Source organism: Coregonus clupeaformis, chromosome 18, assembly GCF_020615455.1.
Source record: "Coregonus clupeaformis isolate EN_2021a chromosome 18, ASM2061545v1, whole genome shotgun sequence".
Lineage (NCBI taxonomy): Eukaryota > Metazoa > Chordata > Actinopteri > Salmoniformes > Salmonidae > Coregonus > Coregonus clupeaformis.
Window position 1 is genome coordinate 55,492,223 of NC_059209.1, and position 16,973 is coordinate 55,509,195.

At 42.1% G+C, this 16,973-nt stretch overlaps 1 protein-coding gene across 1 annotated transcript; it reads right to left on the reverse strand.

Moving 5' to 3' along the window:
* Positions 1-1,606: 1,606 nt before the first annotated feature.
* Positions 1,607-16,796, reverse strand: pop5 (POP5 homolog, ribonuclease P/MRP subunit). Its single transcript, XM_041863705.2, has 5 exons — positions 16,718-16,796; positions 16,486-16,628; positions 11,567-11,716; positions 9,474-9,557; positions 1,607-2,065 (listed from the first exon to the last, which is right to left on the reverse strand). Exons 1-5 carry the CDS (start codon positions 16,735-16,737, stop codon positions 1,974-1,976), a joined length of 489 nt encoding a protein of 162 aa, XP_041719639.1. The 5' UTR covers positions 16,738-16,796; the 3' UTR covers positions 1,607-1,973.
* Positions 16,797-16,973: the final 177 nt, after the last annotated feature.

The window sequence follows — 16,973 nt, forward strand, 5'->3', positions numbered from 1 at the left end:
TTTTGAGGAAAAAGTGGCAGTATGGTTGGCTAGCTCTGGAGAACCCAAGGGGGGGGGGGGGTATATACCCAGCCCTTGAGTTCTCAATTGAATGTACCGTATGGACCACAGCTGGATCAATGAACGACAATTCCGACGCTGTTTTAACGTTTAGAAACGTTAATAATTCTGGCTTGTGATATGGTTGATGGAATCCTTTGGCAGGGCCGGCTCCAGGCATAAGCGACAAAAACACAGCCCCCTGCTGAGGTACAGAATTTCCTCCCCAGTTATGCTCCACTGGAGACGTTTGAAGCAGAAATTGGAGGGGAGTTAGTGTCGGTGTTCTTGGAAATACAGCTGGGTGCAACTTTCCTAAAACGTTAAGTATATATTTTGTAATTCAACAATTATTTATTGCTTACATACTGAACAAAAATATAAACGCAATATGTAAACTGTTGGTCCCATTTTTCATGAGCTGAAATAAAAGATCACAGAAATGTTCCATATACATTTACATTTTAGTCATTTAGCAGACGCTCTTATCCAGAGCGACTTTAGAGCGACTTACAGTTAGCACATACATTATTTTATCGAACCCACAACCCTGCCGTTGCAAACGCCATGCTCTACCAACTGAGCTACATCCATATGCACAGAAATGTATTTCTCTCACATTTGTTTACATCCCTGTTAGTGTGCATTTCTCCTGTGCCAAAATAATCCATCCACCTGACAGGTGTGGCATATCAAGAAGCTGATTAAACAGCAGGATCATTACACAGGTGCACCTCATGCTGGGGACAATAAAAGGCCACTTAAAAATGTGCAGTTTTGTTACAATGCCACAGATGTCTAAAGTTGAGGGAGCGTGCAATTGGTATACTGACTGCAGGAATGTCCACTAGAGCTGCAGCCAGATAATTTAAATGTTCAATTCTCTACCATAAGCCGCCTCCAACGTTGTTTTAGAGAATTTGGCAGTACGTCCTACCGGCCTCACAACCGCAGACCATGTGTAACCACGCCAGCCCAGGACCTCCACATCAGGCTTCTTCACCTGCGGGATCGTCTGAGACCAGCCACCCGGAGAGCTGATGAAACTGAGGAGTATTTCTGTCTGTAATAAAGCCCTTTTGTGGGGAAAAACTCATTCTGATTAGCTGGGCCTGGCTCCCAAGTGGGTGGGCCTGGGAGGGCATAGGCTGCACCCCTGCCCAGTCATATGAAATCCATAGATTAGGGCCTAATGAATTTATTTCACTTTACTGATTTCCTTATATGAACTGTAACTCAGTAAAATTGTTGAAATTGTTGCGTTTATATTTTTGTTCAGTATATTAAAGTTACGCTCCAAATGTTTCGGAAACTATCGCGTGTATTTGCGTTTAGACAGAGCATTTGGCCAGCATCAGAGCGTCACTGCATTTTCCACAAGGCTAAAGGGGACGTCCAATGGCTCAATGTAATGCAATGGAATTGGAGTCATTAATAAGGGCTAATGGTTTGCTTGCTAGAAGAGATTTAATTATTTTGCTTTCAAAAAATGTATATACAACAGAGCATTAAGTAACGTGTATTAATTACACACATAGCAGAAATAAAAACTATTTATGTACACACCATCTGTCCCATGTTTTATTTGCTTTGTTTTAATTAGCTCACAGCTGATCTGCATTCACACGCCAACAGCTGCATTGAAGCACCAGGCTCTATTCCAGGGGTATTAAACTCTTACCCTGCGAGGTCCGGAGCCTGCTGGTTTTCTGTTCTACCTGATCATTAATTGCACTCACCTAAATCCGTCCCTAATTAGAGGGGAACAATGAAAAACGTGGAACTGGCTTCGAGGTCCAGAGTTGAGTTTGAGGGCTCTATTCTATCATAAAATCCATCAGCCCAGTAACAGAACTAGAAGTATTGGGATTAACAGTGGCTTCCCAGAGATTAGATTCACTGCAAGTAGCAAGAGCGTCAGAATGAGGTTGGGGTCACTCATCATCCTCCTCATCGTCATCACCATCATCTGCCTCTTTCTTCAGGGTGCAGCTCAGTACTGACTTGCGGATCTCTGATCTCTCTGCTGCACAAGGAAAGACAAACAAACAGCCACAGTACAGTTAGTTCAATTCTCAGTTCAATGGTTTGAAACTTGAATACAAACTAGATGTTAATTGTACATGAAGTACAATTGGTGTGACTTGCTTTACCTCTTTAAAAGTATTTTTGTGGTAGAAGTTTAAAAAGTGTTTACTATTTAAAGCAAAAGTAGTTTTAAAGTATGTATGGTTTTGAAAAATGTTATAGTAGTGGTAGTGTCTGCAGTAGTAATGATGGTGACTGGTTATAGTTGAAAAAGTAGGTAGATGAAACGTTAGGATAGCCTGAACATATGAAAGCTGGTTTGCTGTATTTAGCTTGAACGGTTCAAGAGTTACTGTTGGTGAGTTATATTATGCTAATGTGTGCTAATTTATACAGTGATCAATAAACTTTTAAATAATTTCAAATTAGGATTGCCTGAGCATGTGAAAGTTGGTTTGGTGTCAAGCTTGAACGGTTCAGGAGTTACTATTGGTTAGTTACTTTATGCAAATGTTTGTAGTTATAGTTGATACAAGTTTGAGAATTTGAAGTTAGAATAGCCTGAACATTTGAAAGGTGGTTTGGTGTCCCTAGCTTGAACGGTTCAATAATTACTGTTGGGGAGTTATTTTATTCCCATGTATGCAGATGTATTTAGTTCTAGTTTATAAAAGTGTTAAAGAAGTTGATAGCCTGAATGTTTTAAACTTGGTCTAATTGGCCAAGGAGCAGGACCATTTTGAATGTCTACCTCTGTATTTCTTTGGTTCTCATTCAAACCTATGTTAAATGTATGCCCATTTTAAAATGGTTAGTTAAATTATATATAGTATCAAAAATCTTTCGACAAGCAATCCAAGTAGGGTCAGTCTAAACATCTCAAGAGTGGGTTTGGAGTTAATAGCTTAAGCGGTGAAAGAGGAGATGGCCCTTTTTTGCCATTGAAATGCATTGGTATCCATAACAACAGCACCGTTTGGGCTGCTCAATGACTCAATATGGAAGAGCTGTTAGCTCACATTAGCTAGCTGCTTTTCATCACTAAACTGACAAACAGCTGTAACCTTTTACTCTTAAATTTGTGTGAGTATCCACAGCAACAGCTCAATGATGAGACATAAGAGAGATGTTAGCTAGCTTGTTTTTTCATCAATCTAAACTCCTACAAACACCTGCAACTTTTTATTGGTTTAATATATATTTTATTCAAACGCCAGATTTGAATAGTAGAGAAGTAGAGGAAGATTTCATGTGCTCTAACTTTTTGTCAAATTTTGATCGCAAAGTGGTCAAAGTAGCTGATGTTAGGCTGGACAATAGACAAGTTTTTGAGCCGTTTCCGCTCTACTTCCTGAACTCCTCCCGTCGATGCAATCCACTTCCGTTCTGCCGGGCTGGGTTTTGTTTTGCTAGCTAGCTCCGTTGTGCCGACAAAGCACTGATATCGCAGTGACAAAGAGGATATAAAAATTACAATTACAACATGAAGAAAAGTGGTTCGGGAACGACGTGTGCGGTAGTTGGTTGCAAAAACTTGAGAAAGCACCTGAACGAGTCGTTAGATAGAGAGTGCTACGACCACAAACCAGCTACGAAGAGGCAATGTCCATGCGCTCCATTGTTTACATTTTTTCGCAAGCCTGATACCGACTCGGAATCAAGGACCTGGCTGAAGGCATTGAATCTAAAGAAACCACCCCTCAACGTTTGTTTGTTCCTATCACTTTGTTGACCAAAAACCTACCAAGGATAATCCTTTCCCAGAGTTGTGGTTGGGATACAATCACCCTCCCCAGCCAAAGAGGCGTCAACTCACCCAGCGGACCACTGCCTCCCCCAGATAAAGAAACAGACTTGAATCCGAGGGTAAGTTCAGCAACTTTAGCTATGAAGCTGACAATACTGTTAATTATGAAGAAGTTGTCATACATTAACATTGCTACGGTATTTTGCTAAGGCAGTTGATTGTTTTGGAGATGGGACAAACAATGCCCACGATAGCTACATCATTAATTGTGTGTGTGTGTGTGTGTGTGTGTGTGTGTGTGTGTGTGTGTGCCTGCCTGCGTGTGCCTTAGTCTACATCATAAATACAATGCAAGGTGGCAGGCTGTTGTGATGATTGTGTGCGTGTGAGTGCAATGTTGTAGTACACATTTTTCCATTGTGATGTTTGTAGTGAGAGGACTCTATGCCTGCATTAATTTTGCTCCATCCATGTTTTCTCTTCCCCTTTTTAGATGCTCCAGAAACCTGTCAGCCTGTCTGTGAGGCCAAGCCTGCAACACCAAAATTTTGAGATGCCCAGACCCAATGGGAGGATCCGTCACATATTGATCACATTTACTGTTCAACAACACAGTCTGTTAAAGTAGACAAGGCCACACAGTGCAAGGCAGAAATGGGTCCTACTGTGACCAGCACCACGTCATTGATGATGCTAGGTCCCGGCTGTATACAGGAGTGCTTATGGTTCAATTCTTCACCCTGGTGACAGTGTTGTTGCCTTTCAGTAAGCCATCAATTACCCTTCCTGTTGTTGACCAAATACTTATGACGTTGATGAAACTAAAACTAAACCTAATATTAGGAGATATTGCTCACTGCTTCAATGTGTCTACATCCATGGCAAGCATTGTGATTAGTCACTGGATTGACGTGATGGGTGAACAGTTCAAAGTCCTGATCCCCTGGCTTCCAAGAGAGACCATTCGTGCCACCATGCCCTTGTCGTTTCAGAGGAACTACCTCGAACCACCTGCATCATTGACTGTGCCGAAAGTGCCATGCAGAGAGCCACAAACCACGACTCAAGGAGTGACACTTTCAGCCAGTATAAATCACGCAACACTGTGAAATATCTCGTCGCTGTGGCCCCTAATGGGCTAATCATGTTTATATCTGATGCCTATGCTGGCAGAAGCAGCGATAAGTTTATCACCATGGACAGTGGGTTCCTAGACTATCTGAGGGCTGGTGATGAGGTCATGGCGGACCGTGGGTTCACCATTCAAGACTTGCTTGATGAGAGAAGGGTCAGTTTGAACATCCCTGCTTTCACCTACAGGCGCAATCAGTTGACCAATGAGGAGACGACACGCACCAGGCGAGTAGCCAATGTCCGCATACATGTGGAAAGAGCAAATCCAGAGACTGAAGGTGTTTAAGATTTTATCCCAGAATGTTCCCATCAGCATGGCACCGAAACTGGACAACATCTTAACCATCTGTGCTGGCCTAGTTAACCTGAAGAGTCCACTGATCAGTGAGGTTTAGAATCTTGCCCTGTGTCCCTGTCTACCAACACCCAGCCACGTTGTTCATTAAATACAGATAAACACAACAAATACTGCGTGCATTGTATTTTTTAATATTATATATGAATATTTTCATAGTGATGTAATTGTCTGGGCTGCTTTTGTATTTTACTTTTTAATACCTGTTAAGATTAAACACGCAATCTTTCTTGTTGAAGCCATTTGTTTAGTTTCCTCAAAACAATTAATTAATCCAGTGTTATTTACAGTGGGGAAAAAAAGTATTTAGTCAGCCACCAATTGTGCAAGTTCTCCCACTTAAAAAGATGAGAGAGGCCTGTAATTTTCATCATAGGTACACGTCAACTATGACAGACAAAATGAGAAAAAATATCCAGAAAATCACATTGTAGGATTTTTAATAAATGTATTTGCAAATTATGGTGGAAAATAAGTATTTGGTCACCTACAAACAAGCAAGATTTCTGGCTCTCACAGACCTGTAACTGCATCTTTAAGAGGCTGCTCTGTCCTCCACTCGTTACCTGTATTAATGGCACCTGTTTGAACTTGTTATCAGTATAAAAGACACCTGTCCACAACCTCAAACAGTCACACTCCAAACTCCACTATGGCCAAGACCAAAGAGCTGTCAAAGGACACCAGAAACAAAATTGTAGACCTGCACCAGACTGGGAAGACTGAATCTGCAATAGGTAAGCAGCTTGGTTTGAAGAAATCAACTGTGGGAGCAATTATTAGGAAATGGAAGACATACAAGACCACTGATAATCTCCCTCGATCTGGGGCTCCCACGCAAAATCTCACCCCGTGGGGTCAAAATGATCACAAGAACGGTGAGCAAAATCCCAGAACCACACGGGGGACCTAGTGAATGACCTGCAGAGAGCTGGGACCAAAGTAACAAAGCCTACCATCAGTAACACACTACGCCGCCAGGGACTCAAATCCTGCAGTGCGAGACGTGTCCCCCTGCTTAAGCCAGTACATGTCCAGGCCCGTCTGAAGTTTGCTAGAGTGCATTTGGATGATCCAGAAGAGGGTTGGGGAGAATGTCATATGGTCAGATGAAACCAAAATAGAACTTTTTGGTAAAAACTAAACTCGTCGTGTTTGGAGGACAAAGAATGCTGAGTTGCATCCAAAGAACACCATAGCTACTGTGAAGCATGGGGGTGGAAACATCATGCTTTGGGGCTGTTTTCTGCAAAGGGACCAGGACGACTGATCCGTGTAAAGGAAAGAATGAATGGGGCCATGTATCGTGAGATTTTGAGTGAAAACCTCCTTCCATCAGCAAGGGCATTGAAGATGAAACGTGGCTGGGTCTTTCAGCATGACAATGATCCCAAACACACCGCCCGGGCAACGAAGGAGTGGCTTCGTAAGAAGCATTTCAAGGTCCTGGAGTGGCTCTAGCCAGTCTCCAGATCTCAACCCCATAGAAAATCTTTGGAGGGAGTTGAAAGTCCGTGTTGCCCAGCGACAGCCCCAAAACATCAGTGCTCTAGAGGAGATCTGCATGGAGGAATGGGCCAAAATACCAGCAACAGTGTGTGAAAACCTTGTGAAGACTTACAGAAAACGTTTGACCTGTGTCATTGCCAACAAAGGGTATATAACAAAGTATTGAGAAACTTTTGTTATTGACCAAATACTTATTTTCCACCATAATTTGCAAATAAATTCATTAAAAATCCTACAATGTGATTTTCTGGATTTTTTTTCCTCATTTTGTCTGTCATAGTTGACGTGTACCTATGATGAAAATGACAGGCCTCTCTCATCTTTTTAAGTGGGAGAACTTGCACAATTGGTGGCTGACTAAATACTTTTTTTCCCCACTGTATGTACAGTATGAGCTTACTATGAATTATGAACTGTGTTAAAATAAATTGTAGCACTCTAAGGATTGAAATTACATCAAACTTTATTTTCACTCAAACAGTAGGCACACTGATATATTGCACAGCATAAAGAGATCATGTAAACAATGGACATCTGTTGGCTCCTGTGGGCATTACCTAAATAAGGCAGTTTATTTTGGTTTTAAAATGCTGAGATATTTACTGCAGAACTGTAACCTTCCCTCAACAAAATCATCAACAATTTTCGGGAGCATGTGGGCAAAGTAGAATGTGCGCAGCCTTATGATATGCCCCTGGACAAAGCCTTGGTCGTAGGGTACTTCAATTTCTAGGTGCTCAGTTTTGTTCCAGATCACCAACTTGGAGTGCTGAAGCCCTGTGCAGTGCATCCCAATTTGTACCTGCATGTAGTAGCCTTTTGGACCATTGCAGGCAATATGGTAATCTACCCTATCTCCGTTTGCCACAGTTGTGATTTCGCAGTTCTTTGTTGCCAAAAATTCTGCAAGTGACTTGTTTCCCATCACAGGTGATTTGATCTCCAACAGAATGTCGTTGTTTATCACTCCATCGGGAGATGCTGCAAGCCACGGTTCCTTTTCGCACACCACTAAGCCTTTGGTTTCCAATGCTGTTGCCCAGAGTTTCCAAATAGTCCCTTGCAAGTTCCTCCCCCTCCGCTCCTTGACGGGTTGCGGCATAGTAGTAGAACCGTGTTCCCAAGCTAGCGTCGACATCGCTGTGTTTACACCGGCAGACGTTGTGCCAACAACTTCCGGCGGAAATGAAATGCATTTGTGTAGAGTTATGGCGCCACCCGGGATACAGCGCGTAAACTTGTCTATAGAACGAGTCAAAATTCACCCAAAGGCTGAAAAACGGCCAAAGAACGTTGGTTGAGCTGGAACACTAGCGCGAGGCCATAGCAAATGAATTGAAACTAACCTTCGGTGAGCCTGTTTTGACTGGAATGATCCTTATAATTAAATTTTCCATAAATGGCAGCAAAAAATGTATACCTTTTCATTTTACCACTACAATCTGTTTTTAGGACGAAACTGAAAAATAACAACTCGTGTAGAAAGTAAACATCAGCACCTCGATGGTGCCAATCGTGCTTATGTCTGCATAACGAGGAAGTAGGAAATAAATGGCAACTTCAATTTCTGGTCTAGCGATCGATGACAACGGAGTACGCTGCCCAGCCTTACATAATTAGAAAGAGGAGATTATCCTGATTAAAATGGTGTCTGGCACCCCAATGGTGGAACAAGCTCCCTCACGACGCCAGGACAGCGGAGTCACTCACCACCTTCCGGAGACATTTGAAACCCCACCTCTTTAAGGATTACCTGGGATAGGATAAAGTAATCCTTCTACCCCCCCCCAAAAAAAACTGTAAAGTGGTTTTCCCACTGGCTATAGGGTGAATGCACCAATTTGTGAGTCGTTCTGGACAAGAGCGTCTGCTAAATGACGTAAATGTGCCCTTGAGCAAGGCACTTAACCCTAATTGTTCCTGTAAGTTGCTCTGGATAAGAGCGTCTGCTAAATGACTAAAATGTAAATGTAATGTGTCTGACTTGAAAAAAATAAAAATATACACATTGCGAGATATTTTGTGAAATAAACAGACATACCTATATTTCCCCTAAAGGAAACAATGGGACGGCCTCAGAGTTCCATGAGTAATTTTTGTTGTTGTTGACATTTTAACTACCAGCAATTGGTAACAGCATTGTATGCTGCCCAAATTTACGTCATTAGAAATAATAGGTTATCCTGATTTAAAATGGTGTAGAACTTCAAAACATTAAAATACATACATTTTGTGATGTGTCAAAAGTTACATTGTTTACAGTGAATGTTGGAAGTGATGATGTCACAATGAGGAGCTTCAGAATGTTGAAAAAAGTACCATTCAAGTGAATGAAGATGGACAAAAAGAAAAACAAAATTAAGTTTAAAAAGTATAAAATGATTTTTTTTAAATTATGCAAGCACACTATTCAAGACCTGTCTGCACATTTTAAAGTTTGAATGGCGTTTCTAACTTAGTGTAAGAGCAGTAGCGTGCAGAATAATAATAATAAGACAAAGATTTAAAGTCGGGACTTTTGCTTCGCAAGTCCCACCTAATTATAGCTTCTCTGTAACCTGGTTGTAGCCTATTCAATTACTAGGCATATTGTCTGCAATGAGAAAACCGTGCATGGGTAAGGAACTGTGATGTACAAAAATAAAGCAGACCATCGCATACCTTCACTCTGACAGAGGGGGAGCATCCGGTGCAGCTGCTGAGTATTATATCGGACCAGAAACTTCTGACATGTCCGGATCGTTCCTGCATAAAATAAAAATAAGTAGACATTGTATTTGCAGTTAGTTAGCCTCTGTGCTCAGGGCCAAATATATGTTTTTGTTATGTTGATGACGGCACTAGAGCTGGAATATACTGTTTTGCACATATATACAGTTGAAGTCGGAAGTTTACATACACTTAGGCTGGAGTCATATAAACTCGTTTTTCAACCACTCCACAAATGTCTTGTTAACAAACTATAGTTTTGGCAAGTCGGTTAGGACATCTACTTTGTGCATGACACAAGTAATTTTTCCAACAATTGTTTACAGACTATTTCACTTATAATTCACTGTATCACAATTCCAGTGGGTCAGAAGTTTACATACACTAAGTTGACGGTGCCATTAAACAGCTTGGAAAGTTCCAGAAAATTATGTCATGGCTTTAGAAGCTTCTGATAGGCTAATTGACATCATTTGAGTCAATTGGAGGTGTACCTGTGGATGTATTTCAAGGCCTACCTTCAAACTCAGTGCCTCTTTGCTTGACATCATGGGAAAATCAAAAGAAATCAGCCAAGACCTCAGGAAAAGAAATGGTAGACCCCAACAAGTCTAGTTCATCCTTGGAAACAATTTCCAAACGCCTGATGGTACATTTACATTTACATTTTAGTCATTTAGCAGACGCTCTTATCCAGAGCGACTTACAGTTAATGGGAATCAAACCCACAACCCTGGCATTGCAAACGCCATGCACTACCAACTGAGCTACATCCCTGGTACCATGTTCATCAGTACAAACAATAGTACGCAAGTATAAACACCATGGGACCACGCAGCCGTCATACCGCTCAGGAAGGAGACGCGTTCTGTCTCCTAGAGATGAACGTACTTTGGTGCGAAAAGTGCAAATCAATCCCAGAACAACAGCAAAGGACCTTGTGAAGATGCTGGAGGAAACAGGTACAAAAGTATCTATATCCACAGTAAAACAAGTCCTATATCGACATAACCTGAAAGGCCGCTCAGCAAGGAAGAAGCCACTGCTCCAAAACCGCCATAAAAAAACAGACTACGGTTTACAACTGCACATGGGGAAAAATATCGTACTTTTTGGAAAAATGTCCTCTGGTCTGATGAAACAAAAATAGAACTGTTTGGCCATAAAGACCATCGTTATGTTTGGAGGGAAAAGGGGGTTGCTTGCAACCCGAAGAACATCATCCCAACCGTGAAGCACGAGGGTGGCAGCATCATGCTGTGGGGGTGCTTTGCTGCAGGAGGGCCTGGTGCACTTCACAAAATATAAGGCATCATGAGGAAGGAAAATTATGTGGATATATTGAAGCAACATCAAGACATCAGTCAGGAAGTTAAAGCTTGGTCGCAAATGGGTCTTCAAAATGGACAATGACCCCATGCATACTTCCAAAGTTGTGGCAAAATGGCTTAAGGACAACAACGTCAAGGTATTGGAGTGGCCATCACAAAGCCCTGACCTCAATCCTATAGAACATTTGTGGGCAGAACTGAAAAAGTGTGTGCGAGCAAAGAGGCCTTCAAACCTGACTCAGTTACACCAGCTCTGTCAGGGGGAATGGGCCAATTCACCCAACTTATTGTGGGAAGCTTGTGGAAGGCTACCCGAAATGTTTGACCCAAGTTAAACAATATAAAGGCAATGCTACCAAATACTAATTGAGTATGTAAACTTCTGACCCACTGGGAATGTGATGAAAGAAATAAAAGCTGAAATAAAATCATTCTCTCTATTATTCTGACATTTCACATTCTTAAAATAAAGTGGTGATCCTAAGTGACCTAAGACAGGGAATTTTTACTAGGATTAAATGTCAGGAGTTTAAATGTATTTGGCTAAGGTGTATGTAAACTTCCAACTTCAACTGTAGTTGTGTTATACATTTTTGTGTGGTCATTTTCATATAAGCCCTCCTAGGTTTCCAAGTTGTTTTTATTTGCACTGTTTTGTCTTTTTTTGTGTGCAAATAAATACAACTCATGCAAAGGGGAGTTGGTCTTTCTTACCTCCCACATGCAAACAGTTCAGAAAACATGGCACTCTTTGCCCTCGGTTCTCTAGACTGGTGACGAATGGCAATGCAGACCAGATGAGTCTGTAGTGGCTCTTCCGACAGCGCAGGAACACAATTCCAGTGTGGGCATTTAGATATTTCACTGAAAAATATAGTTTTTTTAATTACTTTTATGAATAGAATTATCCTCTGCCTTTTTTACCCCCAGACAATTTAAGAGACATAGGCCCACCCTGGATGGAAAGCAATTTTGGGTTAAATCAAATTAAATTGTATTCGTCACGTGGTTCGTAAACAACAGGTGTAGACCAACAGTGAAATTCTTACTTACAGGTCCTTTCGCAACAATGCAGTTAAAGATGAAATAAAATATTGAAATAGTGACACGAGGAATAAATGTGAATAACAATAACATGGCTAGCCTATACAATGGGGAGAACAAGTATTTGATACACTGCCGATTTTGCAGGTTTTCCTACTTACAAAGCATGTAGAGGTCTGTAATTTTTATCATAGGTACACTTCAACTGTGAGAGACGGAATCAAAAACAACAAAAATCCAGAAAATCACATTGTATGATTTTTAAGTAATTAATTTGCATTTTATTGCATGACATAAGTATTTGATACATCAGAAAAGCAGAACTTAATATTTGGTATAGAAACCTTTGTTTGCAATTACAGAGATCATACGTTTCCTGTAGGTCTTGACCAGGTTTGCACACACTGCAGCAGGGATTTTGGCCCACTCCTCCATACAGACCTTCTCCAGATCCTTCAGGTTTTGGGGCTGTCGCTGGGCAATACGGACTTTCAACTCCCTCCAAAGATTTTCTATTGGGTTCAGGTCTGAAGACTGGCTAGGCCACTCCAGGACCTTGAGATGCTTCTTACGGAGCCACTCCTTAGTTGCCCTGGCTGTGTGTTTCGGGTCGTTGTCATGCTGGAAGACCCAACCACGACCCATCTTCAATGCTCTTACTGAGGGAAGGAGGTTGTTGGCCAAGATCTCGCGATACATGGCCCCATCCTTCCTCCCCTCAATACGGTGCAGTCGTCCTGTCCCCTTTGCAGAAAAGCATCCCCAAAGAATGATGTTTCCACCTCCATGCTTCACGGTTGGGATGGTGTTCTTGGGGTTGTACTCATCCTTCTTCTTCCTCCAAACACGGCGAGTGGAGTTTAGACCAAAAAGCTCTTTCTGTCTCATCAGACCACATGACCTTCTCCCATTCCTCCTCTGGATCACCCAGATGGTCATTGGTAAACTTCAGACGGGCCTGGACATGCGCTGGCTTGAGCAGGGGGACCTTGCGTGCGCTGTAGGATTTTAATCCATGACGGCGTAGTGTGTTACTAATGGTTTTCTTTGAGACTGTGGTCCCAGCTCTCTTCAGGTCATTGACCAGGTCCTGCCGTGTAGTTCTGGGCTGATCCCTCACCTTCCTCATGATCATTGATGCCCCACGAGGTGAGATCTTGCATGGAGCCCAAGACCGAGGGTGATTGACCGTCATCTTGAACTTCTTCCATTTTCTAATAATTGCGCCAACAGTTGTTGCCTTCTCACCAAGCTGCTTGCCTATTGTCCTGTAGCCCATCCCAGCCTTGTGCAGGTCTACAATTTTATCCCTGATGTCCTTACACAGCTCTCTGGTCTTGGCCATTGTGGAGAGGTTGGAGTCTGTTTGATTGAGTGTGTGGACAGGTGTCTTTTATACAGGTAACGAGTTCAAACAGGTGCAGTTAATACAGGTAATGAGTGGAGAACAGGAGGGCTTCTTAAAGAAAAACTAACAGGTCTGTGAGAGCCGGAATTCTTACTGGTTGGTAGGTGATCAAATACTTATGTCATGCAAATTAATTACTTAAAAATTATACAACGTGATTTTCTGGATTTTTGTTTTAGATTCCGTCTCTCACAGTTGAAGTGTATCTATGATTAAAAAAAATACAGACCTCTACATGCTTTGTAAGTAGGAAAACCTGCAAAATCGGCAGTGTATCAAATACTTGTTCTCCCCACTGTATACAGGGAATATCAGTACGATAATAAGTAAGATAATCGGGGTAGCTATAAATGCAACATGCAACAATTTAATTGATTTTACTGAGTTACAATTCATATGAGGAAATCAGTCAATTGAAATAAATTCATTAGGCCCTAATCTATGGATTTCACATGACAGAGTACAGATATGCATCTGTTGGTGACAGATACCTTTAAAAAATGGGCCTCACGATCTCGTCACAGTATTTTTGTGCATTCAAATTACCATTGATTTAAAAAAATATATATATATATATATCTTTTTTTTAATGGGGCCCTCTGTTCACAACGTTGACATCAGTAAACTGCTCGCCCACATGACACCATACATGTGGTCTGCGGTTGTGAGGCCGGTTGGACGTACTGCCAAATTCTCTAAAATGACATTGGAGGCGGCTTATGGTAGAGAAATGAACATTAAATTCTCTGGCAACAGCTTTGGTGGACATTCCTGCAATCAGCATGCCAATTGCACGCTCCCTAAAAACTTGAGACATCTGTGGCATTGTGTTATGTGACAAAACTGCACATTTTAGAGAGTGGCCTTTTAAGCTCCCCAGCACAAGATGCACCTGTGTAATGATCATGCTGTTTAATCAGCTTCTTGATATGCCACACCTGTCAGGTGGATGGATTATCTTGGTAAAATATAAATGCTCACTAACAGATGTAAACAAATTTGTGCAAACAATTTGAGAGAAATACACTTTTTGTGCGTATGGAACATTTCTGGGATCTTTTATTTCAGCTCATGAAACATGGGACCAACACTTTACATGTTGCGGTTCCATTTTTGTTCAGTATACATATACAGTGTATTCAAAAAGGTATTCAGACCCCTTCCCTTTCTCCACATTTGTTATGTTACAGCCTTATTCTAAAATTGATTAAATAAAATGTCTATCTACACACAATACCCCATAATGACAAAGCAAATACAGGTTTAGACATTTTTGCTAACTTATTAAAAATTAAAAACAGAAATACCTTATTTACATAAGTATTCAGACCCTTTGCTATGAGACTCGAAATTGAGCTCAGGTGCATCCCGTTTCCATTGATCATCCTTGAGATGTTTCTACAACTTGATTAGAGTCCACCTGTGGTAAATTCAATTGATTGGACATGATTTGGGAAGGCTCACACCTGTCTATATAAGGTCCCACAGTTGAGGAATTGTCCGTAGAGCGCAGAGACAGGATTGTGTCGAGGCACACATCTGGGGAAGGGTACCAAAAATTGTCTGCAGCATTGAAGGTCCCCAAGAACACAGTGGCCTCCATCATTCTTAAATGGAAAAGTTTGGAACCACCAAGACTCTTCATAGCGCTGGCTGCCCAGCCAAACTGAGCAATAGGGGGAGAACGGCCTTAGTCAGGGAGGTGACCAAGAACCTGATGGTCACTGACAGAGCTCCAGAGTTCCTCTGTGGAGATGGGAGAACCTTCCAGAAGGTCAACCATCTCTGCAGCACTCCACCAATCAGGCCTTTATGGTAGAGTGGCCAGACGGAAGCCACTCCTCAGTAAAAGGCACGACAGCCCGCTTGGAGTTTGCCAAAAGGCACCTAAAGGACTCTCAGACCATCAGAAACAAGATTCTCTGGTCTGATGAAACCAAAATTGAACTCTTTGGCCTGAATGCCAAGTGTCACGTCTGGAGGAAACCTGGCACCATCCCTACAGTGAAGCATGGTGGTGGCAGCATCATGCTGTGGGGATGTTTTCCAGCGGCAGGGACTGGGAGACTAGTCAAGATCGAGGGAAAGATGAACGGAGCAAAGTACAGAGATCCTTGATGAAAACCTGCTCCAGAGAGCTCAGGACCTCAGACTGGGGTGAAGGTTCACCATCCAACAGGACAACAACCCTAAGCACACAGCCAAGACAACGCAGGAGTGGATTCAGGACAAGTCTCTGAATGTCCTTAAGTGGCCCAGCCAGAGCCCGAACTTGAACCCGATCTAACATCTCTGGCAAGACCTGAAAATAGCTGTGCAGCGACGCTCCCCATCCAACCTGACAGAGCTTGAGAGGATCTGCAGAGAAGAATGGGAGAAACTCCCCAAATACAGGTGTGCCAAGTTTGTAGCGTCATACCCAAGAAGATGCGAGGCTGTAACCGCTGTCAAAGGTGCTTCAACAAAGTACTGAGTAAAGGGTCTGAATACTTATGTGAAAGTTTTTTACTTTGTATAGATTTGCAAACATTTCTAAACCAGTTTTTTGCTTTGTCATTATGGGGTATTGTGTAGATCGAGGGGGAAAAACTATTTAATCCATTTTAGAATAAGGCTGTAACATAACAAGAAGTGAAAGGGTCTGTATACTTTTAGAATGCACTGTAGGTGGGGGTAACAGGCAACAGGATTGATCGACAGTAGCAGCAACGCATGTGGTGAGTGTGGCATCAGTATGCATGTGTATTGTGTGGGCATCTGTAGTATGTGTGTGTGCTTGGGTATCAGCGTAAGAGTATGTGGGTAGGGTCCAGTGTGTGCATAGTCGGTGCAAAAAAGGGTCAATGCAGGCATCCCGGGTAGCGATTTTATTAGCCATTTAGCAGTTATGGCTTGGGTGTCAAGGCTGTTCAGGTTCCAGACTTGGTGCTCTGGGATAAGTGCTTTCTTCAAGGGCACAACGGCAGTGGTTCGTACCACCACCAGCCCGTACCACCAGCAGCTCCCACAATATCACTAATGTAATGTCAGCTAACTAATCTGAAATGTGATCGTAAACCTAGTCTATCATTGTTGGCTACAAGCCCTTTTCAAGTGTATGCTATTGCATCATGAATGTTAACTTAAGTGATCAATCACATTGCCTAACTACACAAGCTGGACTAATTCCCTTTATCAATACCTGAGAATCCGAGGCTGGACAGTGCAGCACCATAGTCACCGTGCGCTCTAGACACTGCTGCTTTGGCTGCAGTGTAGATGGCTCGGTCATCTAGCATTAACAGATTGCTTCGATCTGATACGCAAACTTCACACAGCAAATATCTGCGAATAAAAGCGTTTGATCAGTAGGCGAGACTGAGAAAACTTCAGAATTGTACACATTATCAACATGTAAATACGATATATTTTACCTGGATTTCAGTCGCACCATTTCGCTCAACACATGTCGATGTCTCAATGCAAATTTATTTATACTTCCGTGTTGTGTAATTAAACGAATGACAACTCGCGGGTGGTGGGGCTCAAGATTGATTGACATCATGATAAACCAATCGCGATCGTTTACCAAAATAACGTTACTGCGCAGATGTACGCTCAGAGGAGCTCGAGTCCGGATGGTCTTGGCTAGAAAGGATACAGTTTATGTCCATATATATATATATATAA